Raw genomic sequence first — 18,217 nt, forward strand, 5'->3', positions numbered from 1 at the left:
ACCATCATCATCATCATCATCCCCATCATCATCATCATCACCATCACTGTTATCTCACTCATCTCATCTTTTCTGAGAAAGATCAAATAGGAAACGTTCTGAGATGAGTGGCTCTCTTGCTCTTAATCTTTTCTATTGGATATTCTGCAGATTATTATACAGGTGGATAAGATGACTGCTTTTTATAACTGAATAAGAGTAATTGGATGAAAGTTCATCCTCTCCGGGTTCACTGAAAGCATCATTGGTATAGATCCCCTTATGATGACATGTGCCTCTCCTATTCCCCTGTGGTTTTCATTTTTTTTTCAGCTATGTCTCTTTATTTTGAAAGCTTTTCATCCCATGTATCTTGGGGATTATGAGTAGAAGGCATGATAACATCAAATCAAAATGTTGAAGGTTTAGGTTAATGGGGCTGTCTGTGAGGATACTCTAGCCCCAGCCCATTCACTGAATCAATCCTAAAGGATATTTTGGAATTTGTACCTACAATGCAGGCATTTGTTGTCTGCTTTGGTTCTGGTCTATAATTCTAGTCACCTGATGATATCTTTCTGAATTTACAGTAGATAATAATTTTTTTAATCTCTAGTTCCCACCATTTTGTTGCATAATCAGCATCGATTATTGTTGTTTTTAGTGTATTCTAGTGCTCCTGTATCTAGAGGAATCCTCAGGCTTCAGACCATACCATTCATTTGGCCCAAGATCTTGGTCATTTTGGTTTTATCATCCCCCTTTCTCCCCTCCTCACCCCCCACCCAGCATCCTGTGTTTGTGTTACATGCTCAGTTCAATCCAATGAACACTTTGAGGCAGCAAGCTATGTTGGAAAGATTGTTAAGCTGAGGGTCAGAAGAAACCTAAATTCATATTCTGATGCTGTGATTTATGATCTGTGACCCGGGGTAACAAAATGGTAGGAATTAGAGATTGAAAAAAAAATGGCATCTACCATGTAACTAGAAATATATCATCAGGTGGCTAAAACTACGAACCAAAACCAAAAGAAGTGATTTAAATGTTTCTGAGCCTCAGTTTCCTCATCTGTAAAATGAGAATAATAATGGTACCCATTTCCTAGAGATATTGGGGAGAGCAAATGTGATAATTATTGTACACCACTTTAAAATCACTTGGTAAATGCAATCTATTAATATCATTAACATTATTATTATTTACTTAGCTAAATTCATGGTGCTGTTGAAAAGGGTGAGGGGGACAGATTTGTACTCAAAAGTCTTGGGTTCAATACCCTTTCAGTCATTTACTAGCTGTGTGACCTTGGATAGCTGAGAAATGATCAGTCAGTCTAGATGACCTCCACCATCCTTTGCAGCTCTAGGTCAGAAATGTCCTCAAATTTGAGCTAGAGATGCCACTGTGGTCCTATTCCATGGATAGACATGTATACAAGAAGGTTCATCTCTCCTGGCTGGGAATATTTTACACCAGCCTCACTGATCAGTCAATCAACAAGCATTTATTCAGCCTCTATTTTGTTCTAGGCTCCGGGCATAGAAAGACAAAATGAGACAAGGCTCTCTGAGAGTGCCATGTCTTTGCCTCGGCCTTCAGTGCCATGGGAGAGATCTCGCTTCCTTTGGAATTCCCGATTTTTCATCCCCTGCCCCCGTGGAAGAGGATGATTTTGGAGAAGGTCAGATCCCTGCAGGCTTGGCATAGAATTACCAGTACCCCACTGCTGCTGCTGCTGCTGCTGCTGTGACTTCGGTGCTCGGCATATGTCAAGAAGATAACTGGCAGGCTGCATCATTTCCATCTAAATGCAGACATCTGCACAGCTTCCCTTTACCTTCTCATCTTCTCAAACAACTTGTTTATCATTTGTCATTGTCATCTGAGAGCTCAGGATTTCACCAAGTGCTGCGAGTGATTTGGGGAAAATGAGAATGTTTACCCAGCAAAACATTTGCTGATCACGAGTCCTTCGGAGGCAGGCACTCTCCAAGCCTGGCCGATTCACACTATTTAATTTCAAGAGGACTAATTAGTGCAGAATAGACTCCTTGGTTGTTGACGACACAGAGCAAATGAGAGACCCCACTGCGAGGAACTGAATGGAAACAGTGCCCCCCAAAACTGGATTTAAATCTGGAAAACCATGATGGAGTTAGCAGAGTGACAAGGCCACCAGCTGTTTATGGGCCTTTAAATCCTCCTAATGAACAGCCTGGTGATCTTCCAGTACACAAGCACTTGGGGACTTTCTTTTGAGGAAAAGCAAATCCCCAAGAATGTTTGCTTTTCTTTGAAAGGGGCGTCCTGTTTTCTTTCCTTTGGAGGTAAATCCCAGATGGAGCTAGAAGGGACCTCAGAGGGTGTAAGAGTCCAAAGGGACCTTGTCTAGCCAGAGTCCAATTAGGACCTTCCCAACAAGTGACCATCCGGCTCCTTCTTGGAGACCTCCAATGGATGAGGTCCCTCCACCAGGCCAAACCACATTTCCCCTGAAGGGCAGCTCTCAGTGTTTGGAAGGATTTTCTGATGTCAGGTTTAAATGTGCCCTTTAGTTTCCAGTCATTGACCCCATTTCTGCCAAGCAAAACAGTTCTGAACCCTCAGAAGGACCGCAGTCCTTTGTGTACTTGAAGACCAGGCTTACATCCCCCACCTGCCCTACTCTAATCCTTGAATTCTCTCTTCTCTGTGCTTAACAAGCCAGTTCTTTCAACTTATCTTCACAAAGCAAGGGCTTAAGGCCTTTTCACCTTCCTGACTGCCATCCTCTAAGCACCAGCAAGCTTATTAATGTCCTTTATAAACAGAGATGCCCAGAACTGACCACAACAGTTCTAGATATATTCTCACCAGGAAAGAGGATGGGGGGTTGGTGGGGATGGGTGTTACCACTTCTTTATTCCTGGTAGCTCTGATTCTCTTAAGATCATCTGGTCCAAATACCTCACTTTACAAATGAGAGAGTAGACATCTGTGGTTTTTAATCTGGTTTCTGTGAACTTATTTTTTTTTAATATTTTGATAACTATATTTCCACAGAGTTGGTTTCCTTGTTAAGCTTATGTATTTTATGCACTTAAAAACATTATTCTGAGAATGGCTTCATTAGACTGCCAGAGGGGCCCATGACACACACATAAAGGTTAAGAGCCCTGGAATAGAGGCCCAGAAAGAGGAAAGCAATTGGCCCGTGGCTGTCATGCAGAAAGAAAATGGCAGATCTGGGATTTGATCGAGGTTGTCTGATTCTAGCTGCCATGACTCTGGTGGCTTCACAGTAAGAGCATTTCAAAGAAGCCTCATCTTCCCATCCATCCTCCTAGGCGTTTCCCAGGAGCTGAATCATAAAAAGGGCCATCTGGTGGCATCTGCATTTGGAGGTTCTGTGAAGGATTTTTTTCTGCCATCCAAACCAGTATTGGGGAGGAGGGCTAATTCAATTCAATTGAACAAATGTTCCCTAAATGACTGCTATGAACCCAGCATTGTGCTAGGCAGTTAAGATACAAGACAAAGCCAGAACTCTTTGGCTTACGTATACTCCTGGGAAGAAAGAACACGTGCTCTGATGGCAAATACAAAGCAGTTTGGGGGTGAGAAGAAAGCACCATGACGGGGAGTATCAGGAAAGGCCTGTGCAGGTTGTGCACCAGACCTTAGTCTTGAAGATGTAAGGGCAGAGTAGGGGGAAAGGTTGATTGGATTAATCATCTCAGCCTCCTTAGAGTAACTATCCTAATCAGGTGATAAAAGGCATTAAACTAAGTGTGAATTAACCTAGTTAATCAAGTTGAAAAGTAGTAGAGTATGTCATGCCTTTTGGGGGAAATGAAATAATGGCAGGTAGGAAGTATGTTGGGACTGGCTAAGGAGATCCTGCCACACTGACTCTATGGGGCTGGCAGGAAATAGCAAACCCATCCAGATTCCAGCATGGAGTGCAGGCAGCTGCCAGCCAAGGCCTTGGAAGGATAGGACTTGGGAGGCCTCTGTCTTCTCCCCCTTCTTGACCAGAAGATGACCTTGTGAACTTGGAGAGTTGTGTCCCCAGAGCAGATGATGATGGTGCTGAGGACAAACTATATTTGCTGAGGAAAGGGGGTATCAGGATTCTACAGAAGTCCAGCACAAAGTGATGCCATGTTTAAGACGAACTTCGTGAGACTCGTGACTGGGAAAGACGGGATTTCCAGGAGCTGAGTTAGCCCCTTTGGCATCGATCAATCAATATTTCTTAAGCACCTACTAGGTGCCAAGCACTGTGCTAAGCACTGGGGATACAAAAAGAGGCAACAGACAGTTCTTACCCTTGAGGAGCTTATAGTCTAATGGATGAGATAACATGCCAATGAGTACATATAAAGCAAGCTATATACAGGATAAAGAGAAAATAATTAAATGTGAGAAGGCCCTAGAATTAAGAGGAGTTGGGGAAGTCTTGTGTGATCTCAGCTTGACCCTGGACACCTGGGCACTGTACATGTAGGATAGTGAGCCTCCAGTTTGAGGCTGATATTTTGTCTTCTTCCAATACTTCTGCCTTATTAAGTACTCATTTCTAAAAACTGATTAAGTCTGGCTGGCGATATCACCAGATAATGAATTGGGAAGCTTGTGAGCTAGAGAAATAGAAAACCACATCCAGTCCCTATGGGTTAACCCTAGAATCCTAAAGGAAGATGTAGCTCATTTTCTTGTTTTTGCCACCCCTGTGGCTTAGCACGGTGCCTGCCACCTAGTAAGCCCTTAATAAAAACTTCATTAGCTAGTTTGGGGCATTCCAAACTGGCAGTGCTTGTGGGTTGAGAATGTGAGCCTAGAACATGGCCTAGGGATTTCAATGAGGAGGAGACAACATGACCAGCCACACCTCCCTCATCCCTCTTCCCATCAGGCATTGACTACGTCAGGCTGAACGTCTGGGCCTCTGCACACCCCTCAATGCAGCCTCAGTTCCCATCCTAATAACACATGACGTTTACAGACTGGTTTGCCAACATTTCCTTTGAACCCCAGAATCAACTCTGTAAGGTCGGGATTATTATGATCTGATTCTATGGATAAGGAGACTAGGTCTCACAAGGACTTGCTCGGCATTGTTCTGCTAATCAATGCTTGCGGCAGGATTTGAATTCAGGTCTTGCTGACTGCAAGCCCAGGATTCTGTCTGCCATCCTGCACTGTTTCTTCTCAATCATCCCTTCTCATTTGTGTCCCATTCATTCATTCTGCTGTGATGTACTCAGTCCCATCTTTCTCCTCTGGTGCCCTTGGCCAGCCAAAGCTACCCTGAGCCACTGGCTTCTGGCTGATTACTTGGGCCAAGCTGCAGAGCAAGTCGTAAATAAAGAAGACCTTGCCAGGTAGAATTAATGATGGGGACTGGATTTTTTCCTGCAATAGTGGGCTTGAGACCAAGGTCATGCTGTAAAAATGGATTTTGCAGAAAAACAAAAATTAGTAATTTACCCCACTAATGTTAGGAAAAGGAGATTCCATCTGCCTAGAATAATAAGGAGAGTATAGCCTGGCAACACGCTTCCTTCTCCCTCTTTTTCACTGAATTTGGACACATGAATTTCCTTTGAAAAATGTGTTAATGACTTATTTTCTCACTCTCTGTATCCCCAGCACTCAGCACAGCGCTCAGCATGCAGGAAGTGCTTACTAAGGACCTGCAGATTGATTGATTGGCTGTATGCATCCTTGAAAGTCTTCCTTCATCCATCACTTTTAATTTCATAAAACATCAATTAGCATTTATTAAGTGCCACCTACTATGTGCCAGGCACTGTGCTAAATAAGAACCAGATATTTCTATAAAATGGGCTTTTCCTTTAAGGCCTTGGCTATGAGGGAATTAGAGGAGATGATAATTATCTCACGACTCATCCATAGAACCTTAAGGTTTCTAAAGTACTTTCTGCATTGCACCTTGGTGAAATAGGAATTCCCATTTTACAGTTTAAAAAACTGAGGTTTAGGTTAAGTATTTGCCCAGGGTCACCCAGTTAGTAAGGATCCAAACGGAGACTGAAAGGCAGGTTCGTCTTCCATAGAGGTAGTTTTACTGTATTAAACGGGATCATCTCCCCACCACACCTTAGGCCAAAGATCTCAGGAAGATACCTTCCAATCGTAAGATCATTGATCTACAGCCAGAAGTGGCCTCAGAAATCATCTGGGCCAACCCTATCACTTTACAGAAGAGGAAACTGAGGCTCAGGGGAGTCATTGTTTTGGATCCTAGTTTGACCTTCTTTACTCTTCTTGGGTGGAACATATGCCTATGCTGAAAGAATGACTATGTGGAACGCTAACTCATTAATAGATTATAAGCTCCTGGAGGGCAGGAAATACTTCATTCTTGTCTTTGCATGATGTCCATCACATAACAGCAGCTTTTAAAATACTTGCTGAATTGGGTGGAATTGTCAATATTACTAGTCGAATGTAAAATTCTTGAGGGTGGAGACACTTTTCATTTTGTCTGCTGTCCCCAGTGGCTAAGCACAGTTGTAGGCACTTAATGAATGCTTATTGGATTGGATTGGGTTTTTTAACTGCAAATCATCTCTCTAGGGATCATGCCCAAGATCTCCAAAACAAACATTTTCTATAACTGTGAATGCCAAATAATCTCTCAACCTGGGAACATACTTTCCCCTCTGTTGTGACTTTCTGTGGTTTGCAAAGTATGTTCAAATGTAGAGTAACTAGTGTAACAGCAGAACCACCGTGGGAGAAATGGAAACACCCCCTGTGTCTTCCTCTGGCAGATTGGAATTCCACAGATCATCCCTGTTGGGCCTGGGACTCCCAGCAAAGTCCAAATTCAGCAGCTGCCAAAGGGTAAACACCCTCTCAAGAACTGTGTCTCCACAGGGGGTGGGGAAGGGTGTGCTGAGAGAGGAGCCCTGAACCACCCCCCTGCTCCTCTACTTATGTGGCAATTAATAAAGGGCTAAGAGGCCCCTCAGCAAAGTTGGCTTGGGTGCAGAGAATTCAAATCTGAGCCTGCTTCTCAGCAAGCCATCGACATTCTGAAAAGACAAAGCACCGCAATGACAAAATAGCTCAAATTTACTTCTCCCCCTCTTGAAAATAAAACAAAAGCAGAATGGGATATCAGGCTTTTTACTTTTCCAGTGATCCCAGCTTGCAATTCAATTGCAATTATGCTAACTCCACAATCGCAATTTCCCACGTTGGCTTTTATCTCTCGGGAACACTGTCTACCTTGGGTTTGGCTTTAATGTGAGCTCCGGTGGAATACTAATGCCTGTCTCAATTACCGTTCTGGTGATTGAAGATCATTCTCTGCAGGAATCTTCTGTCTCGGGAGCTCTGAACTGTCCCAATGGCCGTGTGCAATGACCGCTATTTCTTCTTACTTGATATGGACAAAGCCAAAGATATATACGTAGATACCTAGATACATGGATGTGCATATATGTGTGTGTACATATACATTTCTATTTATATATACACGTATAAACAGATCTATATCTGGTTATATGTATGCATATATATACATATACATGCACACACCTACATATATACATATACACCAATGACACTTGCGTGCTGTTTTCACCACTGTAGGCTCTCGGGTTTAGATCTGGGTATTACTATGTGATCTATATCTCTCTCTCTGTCTATCTATCTATATAACAATTATCCAGATTTCTCCCTCATCTTAGTATTCTTTCCACTTGCATCATCAAGATCATTGTATATAGGGGCAGCTAGGTGGCGCAGTGGATAGAGCGCAGGCCCTGAAGTCAGGAAGACCTGAATTCAAATCCGGCCTCAGACCAAAAACTTGACATTTACTAGCTGTGTGACCCTGGGCAAGTCACTCGACCCCAATTGCCTAAAAAAAAAAATCACCATATATGTTGTTTTCTTGGTATCATTTGACTCTGTTTCAGTTCATGTAAGTCTTCCCATATGTTTCTGAAGTTTTCATATTTGCTATGTTTTATGAGGCAGTAAGTAATAGTTACATTAGGACATCCAACTTGTTTAGCCATTCATTCCCTGATCAATGGGAACCAACTCTGTTTCTGATTCTTTGCTACCCCAAAAAGTTCCTATCATGATTTTGCTACATTTTGTGTCTTTCTTTCTGTCCTTGACTTGTTCCTTTGGTATCTTTCTCTCTGCTCTTGACTCCCTTGGGGGTTTTATACCATAGCAGGACCCCTAGATCAGTGAGCTTTAGTGACCTTCCTCATAGCTCTCTAGAATAGTTGAACCAACTCCCAGCTCCACCAACAGTCCAACCCATTCATTTTACAGAGAAGGAAACTGAGGTCCAGAGAGACTTTTCTAAGGACACAAGTGCTTCGAAATAGCAGAACCCAGACAGAAATCCCATCCCCCCCTAACTCTGAATCTCATGTTCTGCCATGTTTGGACCCTCATCAGAGCAAGCCCAAGTGGGACTGGAGGGAGGGGCTTTCCACTTGCCCTGTGGTGGTGTGCCTAAGAGGAGTTCTGTGGAAGGGCATCAGCGACGGACTCCTTGGCATCCTCATCATGGTGGGCAAGCCCCCTTGGCTCTTCTGGCCAGACATTCATGGCAGTCTGCGTAATAATGGGTTGGATTGTACATAGAATTAGAAATGAGTAGGAACGAGGATTGGGCTAGCCCTCTAGTGAGATGCTTCTGTCAATGTCTGCATGATTCAGTCCCTGGTGGCATTAATTGGTGCTTCATTTGTGTGTTTATTTCCAGATAACTTGTTCAAGCCAAAGGAGAGGTGCATATCAGAGAAAGAGATGCATATGAGATCCAAAAGGTATTGAGTGACTTGTGTTTGGACTTCCCTCTGTATGAAGTGGATCCTGCTTCCACTAGCAGGACTTTGTGTGGCCCATGTCCATGTGTTTTAGACACCAACATCCCTTGGGGATTGATGATACCTGCTAACAAGAGAGCTTTTTCTTCCTGGCCCAGGTAGGCAGGAGGATGTGGTACCTCACTGCCTCCAGGGGTACCAAGTCAGTAGGTCTGGGTTACGTCTGTCAGCTACACTGAGCCTGGACATAGAACAGGGAGGCATGGCTGAGGTCCAAGGTGCTCCAAAACAAATCTGAAGAATGGAGCAGGTCTTAGATTAACTTGGAGCCCATCCTTGGGCTCTGGGAAATTCTTGACACAACTCACATTCCATTGGATTCAATTCGCTAAGCTTTATCAAGCCCCTGCTATGGACCAGGTGCTGTGCTGGGTGATAGTGATAAAAACGATCCAGCTCCTGCCCTCCACCAGCTTCCATTCTACTGGGAAGCACAACATGTGCACAGATAAGCAAATTCACAATATATAAGAAACGATTTGGGGTGGATGTTAATGGGCAAACAGAGAGGTTGTGCTTTATCCTAGAGGCACCAGTGAGCCACAGAAGCCTTGTGGGCAAGAGAATGACATGGTCAGACCAGGACTTTGAGAACCACAAATGTGCTTCTGTCTGGCCCAGAATCCACATTCTGGACCAAAGCTCCTGGTAAGGCCTGAGTTGGTTAGAAGGCCCTCCTTGGCCTGCCAAGGGCGTCCCTTCAGCTGTACATCCCAGCAGTCGCCACGCAGCCTTACTTAAGACCTCCAGTGAAAGTAAGCCCTCTTGGCCCCAAGGCGTCCCCTTCTGCTTCTGGATAATTAGTCATTAGGAGGTTTTCCCTGACACCCCGTCTGACTCTGCCTATGCAGTCTCCCTGCCTGCTCCTCCTCCTGCCTGCAGAGGGTAAAGAGGACGAATCTCATCCCCTTCTACATGACGGTTCGCTCTACTTGGACACAGCTGCCATGTTGCCCCACGTCTTCCCTTCTCCAATATCAACATCCCTGTTCCTGCCGATATCTTGGCCCCACCGAAGGCTGCTTCTTGTTCTTGACATCAACCAAAGGCCGCTTGAAAATTAATCTGAGAAGTTCGGTGCAAATCTAAGTGCCAAAATAACCACAATCATAATAATTGCAGAAGCATTTATATCATGCTGTAAGGCTTGCAAAGTGTTTTACAAATGTCGTCTCCTCACAGCAACTCTGTCATTATCCCTCTTTTCAGATGAGGAAACAGGCAAACAAAAATGAAGTGACATGTTCAGGGTCAGACAGCGGATGAGAGGCTTCCTGAGTCCAGGCACAATGTTCTATCCACTGCACCATCCAGCTGCCTTGTATTCCCTGAAGTCTGGTGCATATGGGAGACAAGTTAGCTTGGTGCCTTCCCTCTGCCAGCTCACAGCCTGGCCCCATCATGCCAAGCTTGGGAAGCAGATCAAAGTCCTACTTGCTGACTCATCAACTTGAGAAAATAGCCCTGTGGTCCCAGGCACTTCCCCAGGGTCTCATCCTCAGAATCCGCCCAGATCTGCCGCCATCTTTCCTAACATCCGGTGTTTAGGCAGCCTCAGAGTGAGGATTGAATAACAGAGCACCGGAGGGACAGCTCTTCTTCCTGAAATTTCATTAGTCTGACAAAATCTGCAGTAATATGAGAAATTATAAGAATTACCCCTAATCTATAGTGCACTGATCTGCATTAATAAAAATGAACACACTTTTCCAGGCACCACCTTTTGATTTTTATCGAGTTCAATTGTTTACTTGGTAATTGGTGAAATTTGATCATCTGCAGTGAAGCTTCAGGTAATTAACTGAGAGGGAGGATAAACTTGCCTGTTCTATTAGCAGTCTGAACCACAGCAAGCTGGCATGGGCCTCCAAAGTGCCACGGGTTTGGAAACACTTCCCCCTGCCAAGGTAATGACGATGACAACGATGATGATGATGATGATGATGATGGTGATGATGATGACGACTACAGCCAAAGCCCCAATTTCTGTAGCATTCTAGGAGTTAGAGAGTACTTGCCATATAACAAGACTGCCAGGTCTGGAGTGGGAATGTCATTTTTCAGTTCAATCCAACAAGTACTTATTAGATGCCTACTATGTGCCATGCACTGTGCCAGGTACCTGGGTTACCAAGAGAGAAATGAAACGGTGTCTGCCCTCCTTAGTAGACAGATATGACATGCACATACAGAAGTGAGTCTGAGGTCACGTAAGGGAGAGGGAGATCGCTGACCACCGGGGAGATCGAGAAAGACTTCACATGGGACATCCCATGATCCAAAACTCGATGAAACAGAGGTGAAGAGAGAGGAGGAGCCTGTACAGAGATGGAGGGGCAGGAGATGGAGTGCCGAGTTTGGAAAGAGCAGGGTGACCAGAGTGTCTGGAGGGTGGAGTGCATGAAGTGACGTCCAGCCAGATGTGCCGCCATCTTTGCTGACACCTGGCACTCAGGCTATTTCAGAATAAGGATAGAATAATGAAGCACCAGAGAAAGTTCTGGCATGAAATCAGCCTGGAAAGGCAGGCAGGAGCCAAACTGTGAGGGGTTCTTAAATGCCAAGCTGAGGGGTTTTTGAATTATGCTAGTGACAATAGGGAAAAAGAAAGTGCCTTGGACAGACTAGTGCTTTAGGAAGATTCTTTTGACAACATTGTGGAAGACAGATGGGGGAAAAAGGGGGGCTAGACGTCGAGACAACAAGAAGGAGGTTATATCAGTAGTCTAGGTGACAGGGGATGAGATCCTGGACTAAAGTGATGTCCAAGTGATTGGAGAGAAAGGGAGGATGGGAGAGGTGTGGTAGGGCTAGAATCAAGACTTAGCGACTTACTGGATATGATGAGCAAGGTAGAATGAGTTGTTGAGGACGACTCTCAAGTGGTGAACTCTGAGGTCCTCAAAAGATCAGGAGAGTGTGGAGGAGGGGCAGGTCGGGAGAAGAGAGTGAACAATGTTTTGGACATGCTGGACTTGAGATGCCTGCGTGGGACGCGCTGGTAGAAGCGCCGAGCAGGCTGCTGGTGCTGTAGAGCATAAGTATAAGAGGGCTGGCGATGTAGATTTGTAAAGATGAGATTTTGACCTGTGGGAGGAGAGAGGATCACCAAGAGATAGAGTGTAGAAAGAAGACAAAAGGTCCAGGACAGAGCCTGGGAGCTCCTGGTGCTGGAGCGAGGCAGGACAATGAGGGGTAAGGATCATAAAGGGAGTCAGTGGAGGAGGGGTCAGATGGGCAGGAGGACCAAGAAAGTGCAGTGTCATGGAAGCCAAGGAATGAGAGAGAGTGCTCGAGAAGGATGGAGGGTGAAGACTGAGAAAAGCCCGTTGGGTTTGGCGGTGAAGAGATTATTCATAACCTTGGACAAAGAAGTTTTTGGACAACTATGAGGTCAAGCCGGATTACAAGGAGCTGAGATTCTATGGAGAGGATGAAATAGAGCTGATGTTTGCACACAAAGACTTCACTCCTAGGAGTTTGCTTGTGGATGGGAAGACAAAGAGGACGATCTCTTGAAGGGATGGCAGAGTCACCATTTCGTGTACTCCCAATAGTTATGTCAAACCCATCCCCAAACTGGATAGGGAGTGGCTGTGTGACATCATTGGTAGAGTGAATTCCCAGGGAGTTTCTACTAAGGCAGGTCAGCACTTTCTCTACAACATTCTCAGAGAATTGTGCAGAATACCAAGAGGTTAAGTGACTTTGCAGTCATGATGTCAGAGATGAGGCTTGAACCAACATCTTTCTACCCCCAAAGTCATCCTTCTATCCATGATTCGCTGCTGCTTCTCAGGTTAAACCACTCCCTGTTGACTGAGCGGAAAAATCAGTCATAACTGTTGTTTTGAAGACAAAGTAATTAAAATTAGTTAGAATCATAGAGAAAGAAGAGACTCCAGGTAACATTGAGTCCTTTCTCACGGTTCTTCCTTCCAGGGCCAACCAGTACAAGTCTAACCTTCTCTACCACAATAGCCTCCAAAGGCTCAGGCAGGGCACAATGGGTAAAGCGGGCAGAGTCTTAGATTTGGACTCATGAGAAACCCAGGTTAGAACCCCTGTCCCTGATCCTTATTGTCAAGTCCCATCCTCTCTGAGCTAAGCTGTGCACTCTCCTCTGTGCAATGGAAATGATGATACCATCAGTACCTACATCCCAGGACTGTTGGGTAGAAATCATTCTGCAAACCTGACTATAAATGTTAGTGGTGATGGTCATTTTCATCGTAGTTGAAGCTACATTACCCTTTGGTGTTGTCTTGGGTTTTTCTACCAGTTCTTAGCTAGCACCATCCCCATCCTGTCCTCTGTCCAAGCTCCACCGAGTCAACATCCTTCCTAATAGTTGACGCCATCATATTCCAGATGTGGTTGGAGTGATTGGTACACTCTCCATGAGAATCTTGGTACCTCTATTAACGCAGTCTAAGATGTCACTCAGTGGCAGTACGTGGTTGGAGCTGGACCTTGAAGTCAAGAGCACCCGGGTTCAAGTTCTCCTTCTGACACAAACTGACTATATAACCCCCGCATTGCTCCCTGACTACTTCAGAAGATGGCTAGAAATGTAAATACTACTCTGTATCAATAGAGCATATTTCCAATGTACATTGTGCTGACAAAGTCACAGGTCTGGATTTATTTTTAAGGAAAAGATCACATTCCCTCGGGCAGCTGCCATATCCCAGTGTTAGCTTTTGTTAAACTTTTGGTCCACTAAAATACCCAAATCTGTTTCATTTGAACAATTCTTTAGGCACAGTTCTTCTTGAGGAAACCAAGGCCCTCCAAAGGCAATTCACTTACTTCACGTCACCTAGTTAGTTAGAACCAGTCAGTTACCAAACTTTTATTAAGAGCCTACTCTGTGCCGGGCACTGGGAGTAGCACCCAAGAGTCCTGACTACCAGACAAAGCAGCTACGCTTTCCAATGTGGGTTGCCTTCAGCTTAATAATAACCAACAAGTACAGTATCCAATGAGGTTTGCAAAACACTCTACGTATGCTCTCTCATTTGACCATTACCACACCCCTGTGAGCTGGGTGCACTACTGGGTCATTTTACTGATGAGAATGCCAAGGCTCAGAGTTTGTGATTTACCCAGGGTCACGTAGCCAACTAACTTCAGACATAGGCTTCCTGACCTCCGGCCACTGAGATAGGTACTGTTTTCAAGGTCCTCTTACAGACACAACCTGAATAAGATAGAGCCACCCCAAGGAGCCAAAAGATTCACTTTGGTTTCCTTCACACCATGATTCCTTAAGAGAATCATTTCCATGATATAATGGCACTTCCCAGGTTGCCTGAGGAGATTTCTCGCAGGTGGAATAGTATAGGGTATCCCAAGAGCCCAGACTGATCAGGTTATACCAATGTGAGAGGCAGAGGCTAGACACTCAGCCCATCCTACTTGGTACCATCTGTTTCCCATGTGGTTTAGAAATATAGAGGACTATTAAGCAGAGAGGGCAGCCAGATGGCGAAGTGGATAGTGCACTGGGCTTGAAATTAGGAAGACTCATCTTCCTGAGCGCATATCTGGCCTCACACACTTACTAGATGTGTGACCCTGGGCAAGCCACTTAACCCTGTTTGCCTCAGTTTCCTCATATGTAAAATGAGCTGGAAAAGGAAATGGCAAACCACCTTGCCAAGAAAAACCCCAAATGGGGTCAGGAGTTGGACACAGCTGAAATGACTGAACAACAACAAATTAAGCAGAGATATTCAGCTGGATATCACAAGGGTAGACAAATAATCATGCAAAGGCATTCAGATTGTCTCATCTGTTCCAATTATTTATTGTATCAGAGGAAAACTAGCAAAAGCCTTTGCTGAGAATGAACCAGGAAGCTTCTTTCAGAGGATGGGAATGAGACAATATTGTATAGCCAATCTGAAACCTAATTTTATATGGTCAGTAATTGGAGCCTTGCTCTTTGGAGGCCTAGAGAACAGCATGAGAAACATAAGTGGGAGCGAGTTAGAGAGGCTGATTTACGCTCAGTGTCAGGAAAAGCTTCTTAACAATGAGAGTTCTCTGAAAGTGGAGTGGGCTGCCTCAGGAGGAACTGGAGCCCCCATTGGTGGAGTCACCCAAGCAAAATATGAATGAGCACTTGAGGATCCATTGTACAGTCCTAGATTAGGCTGGATTGCATCTATGGCCCCTTTTCATGGGAAAGGACATAGCACTCTTTGAATCCCTCCTTCTGCACGGTATCATTAATTCTTATTTCTCTAGCACACGGAGCTTCAGAAGTACTTTCTCACAGCACCACTGTAAGGTAGGGAGGTACAAGGATTATTATTCTCACTTAAGGTTAGTTAAAATCAGCTTCAGAGAGATTAGGACATATGATCAGAAGTGTGGGAGGCAGGAATTGAACTCAGCTCTGCTGTGACTTCAAATTCAGTGCTCTTTCTACTGTAGAGCCTTCAGCTCTCTTTTAGTGGATACTGGGAGCACATGAAATTGCTTCTAAATTAATTTCTTCTCACATTGAATAAACCCTTTCATCCATCTCTTCAACCTTCTCTGGTACTTTGTCTAATCCGTCCATATATTTCCATTTATTTGTAGTATTTTTTACTTCATATGTATGCCATAAATATATATATACCTATATAAATGTGTATATGCATATATATACATATGTACATATACACACACCTTATATACACATTTAAGGCTGTGTACATAGTATACAGACACATATGTCCTTTTTTTAGTCTCTCCCATCAGAATGGAAGCTTCTTGGAAGACGGGATTTTTTTTTTCATTCTTGGGACTTTATCCCCAGAGCCTAGCACAGTACCTGGCACATAATAGGTGCTTAATAAATAAATGCTTGATGAATTGCTTCCTTGGTTGAGATGTGTAGTCCTCTGGGAGTGTCTGCACCCAAGGAAAATCAGACACAGAGGAACATATATCTAGAGATGAAAGGGACCTTAGAATGCATCTAATTCAACTGTCTCTCTTTAAAGATGAGGAAACTGAGTCCCAAAGAAGTCAATGACTTGGCCAAGATCACACACTAATAAATAATATGAATAAGATTTGAACTCAGGTTCTCTTTTCCCAAAGCCAGTATCTTCCCCCACCTCCATACCACACTGAATCTGGCTATTACTAGTCATATCACTAATAATTCTCATAGAATTTCTTATTTCAACACTACGTGGTTAGCCGATGAAAATGTATTTTCCCTTTCAAATGTCGGTTATTGCTTCCTGTGAGAGGCAACATGGTGGTAGGCTTTGAATCAAGAAGACCTAGGTTCAACTTGGCCTCAGACCTTTATCAGCTGTAGTACCTTGGACAAGTCTTTTCACTTCCCTAAGGTAGTGTTGTTGTTCAGTCATGTCTGATTCTCTGTGACCCCATTTTGGCATTTTCTTGGCAAAAATCCTGGAGTGGTTTGCCATTTCCTTCTCCAGCTCATTTTACAGGGTTAAGTGACTTTCCCAGGGCCACACAGCTAGTAAATGTCTGAAACTGGATTCGAACTCATGAAGATGAGTCTTCCTGATTCTAAGTCCAGTGTTCAATCCACTACGGTGCCCCCTAGCTGCCCTTTCTCTAAGGTAGTATGATGGCAGAAAGTTCATAGCGAATAGGGCGCTGGACTTGAAGTCTATAAGATAGAGTTTACACCTGTCTCAGATATTTCCTAACTGTTTGATCCTGGGCAAGTCCCAACTTCTCTGTGCCTCAATTTCCTCATATGTAAAATGAGAGGGTTAGACTCGTGCCACTAAGGTCCCGTCTGACTCTAAATCTGCATTCCTAAAATATTTATTCATGCTAGGTTTGGAGCTGAAGATTTGGATTCAAATCCCCACGTAGATATTTATGCTGGGTTATCTTAGAAAATCATCTCACCGCTCTGGGCTTTAGTAACCTCATCAGCACCATGAGAGGTTAGACTAGAAGATCTCCGAGGCTTTTCCCAGCACCAGTTGTATGATCCCAAGTCCTAAATCAGTCGCAGTATGTGTTAATAGAGAGAGTCCCCCTACAGATAACATCACCAACTTGGAGGTGGCGCCATATTGATTGTGTGCCCTAGTGACTGTCACGCGGAAATGGATCCATGGCCTTGTCTATTCACCCACTCTCTGGCTGCATTTCAGAATATATAATAACTTACCTGAAGTCAAAAAGAAGAAGGAAGAACAAAAGAAAAGGGTGATTTTACAGAGTAATCGACTGCGCGCCGAAGTCTTTAAAAAGGTAAGGTATCCTCGGGAAGCCCCCCTCCCGGCCCCTGGTGATCCTGCCTCAGAACCATGACCTCTTCTTTCTCTTCACCCCCTCTAGCAACTACTGGATCACATCCTGCAGAGGAGCACAGACTGACCGACAGACTCAGCAGCTACAATTCCAGGGTCTGAGATGACCTAAAATATTGCATAGCGCATTAAAGTTAGCCTTATCTTCGTCACCCCCAAACCCTGATTTAACCGAGAGGTGCTGCATCGAGGAAGACACCTCCCCTGATCTACAAAGTGAGCAACAGCACCAGCTCCCAGAGGATCAGCCAGCGCAGAGAAGTATCCCATGTGCCCCATGAGGTGCGCACTCTGTTCTCCCCTCGGAGTGTCGCTATTTGCTCCTGCCTTCCCCCTATTATGACCCAGGAGGATTTTATGATCTTTCTGGGGCATAAAAACAATCCAGGGGCCTCGTTCTTGTCTGAGTTATTTTCATTAACTTCTTAGGAATTAAAGCTGTCCTTTCATAGAAGCAATGCCCTCCTCCCCAATCTCACCTCCTGCACCCCAAACCAGCTCCTTCCCAGCCAGGTTTAGGAACCCTTCAGAGTAGGCTGATTACCAGATGACAGCTGCAGCAGCAGCTGCAGAGTTTTCCTAGGTGGGCTAGCATGGTGCCTGGGAGCAGCCTAATCTAGTTGGGTAGCAAGGTTGAGCTGGGCTCAGGACCCCAGAGGGAATATTTCATTGACAATGCCATACTCCCTATGTCTTCTCATTTTCCTCTATCGTTATGAGACACCTTAGTGGGAGTATCAATTTTGATAGAAGATCTGTGGACAGAAATAAACTATGTACAGCTGTTGGCAAATCTAGTGTTTTCTACCCCCCAAAAAAACCTTTCTGTTTTCAAAAAAGACTCCTGACAAAATTGTCGTTATCGGCCTTCCAGACTCTTACAATTTCCTTTATTTATACATGTATATTTTGGAAGTTATACAGGAAACTAGTTTTTAAAACAAAATGGAAATAAATATTATTTTAAAAGTCTCAACATTTTGGTGTTAATGTTTTTGTTTTTCATTTTTCTCTGATTAAAAGTGAAGCTTCCATCCTAAACTATATAAAATATTT

At 44.2% G+C, this 18,217-nt stretch overlaps 1 protein-coding gene across 1 annotated transcript in view; it reads left to right on the forward strand.

The window, feature by feature from the left end:
• Positions 1–17,545, forward strand: part of CUNH10orf90 (chromosome unknown C10orf90 homolog) — a 246,378-nt gene extending 228,833 nt beyond the window's left edge. The window contains exons 8-10 of the mRNA XM_027855954.1: positions 8,729–8,792; positions 17,003–17,102; positions 17,190–17,545. Coding sequence (XP_027711755.1) covers positions 8,729–8,792; positions 17,003–17,102; positions 17,190–17,228 — 203 coding nt within the window. The 3' untranslated portion in view covers positions 17,229–17,545. The remainder of the gene's footprint in view (positions 1–8,728; positions 8,793–17,002; positions 17,103–17,189) is intronic.
• Positions 17,546–18,217: the final 672 nt, after the last annotated feature.

The sequence above is a fragment of the Vombatus ursinus genome, unplaced genomic scaffold, assembly GCF_900497805.2.
Source record: "Vombatus ursinus unplaced genomic scaffold, bare-nosed wombat genome assembly UNPS02011353.1, whole genome shotgun sequence".
NCBI lineage: Eukaryota > Metazoa > Chordata > Mammalia > Diprotodontia > Vombatidae > Vombatus > Vombatus ursinus.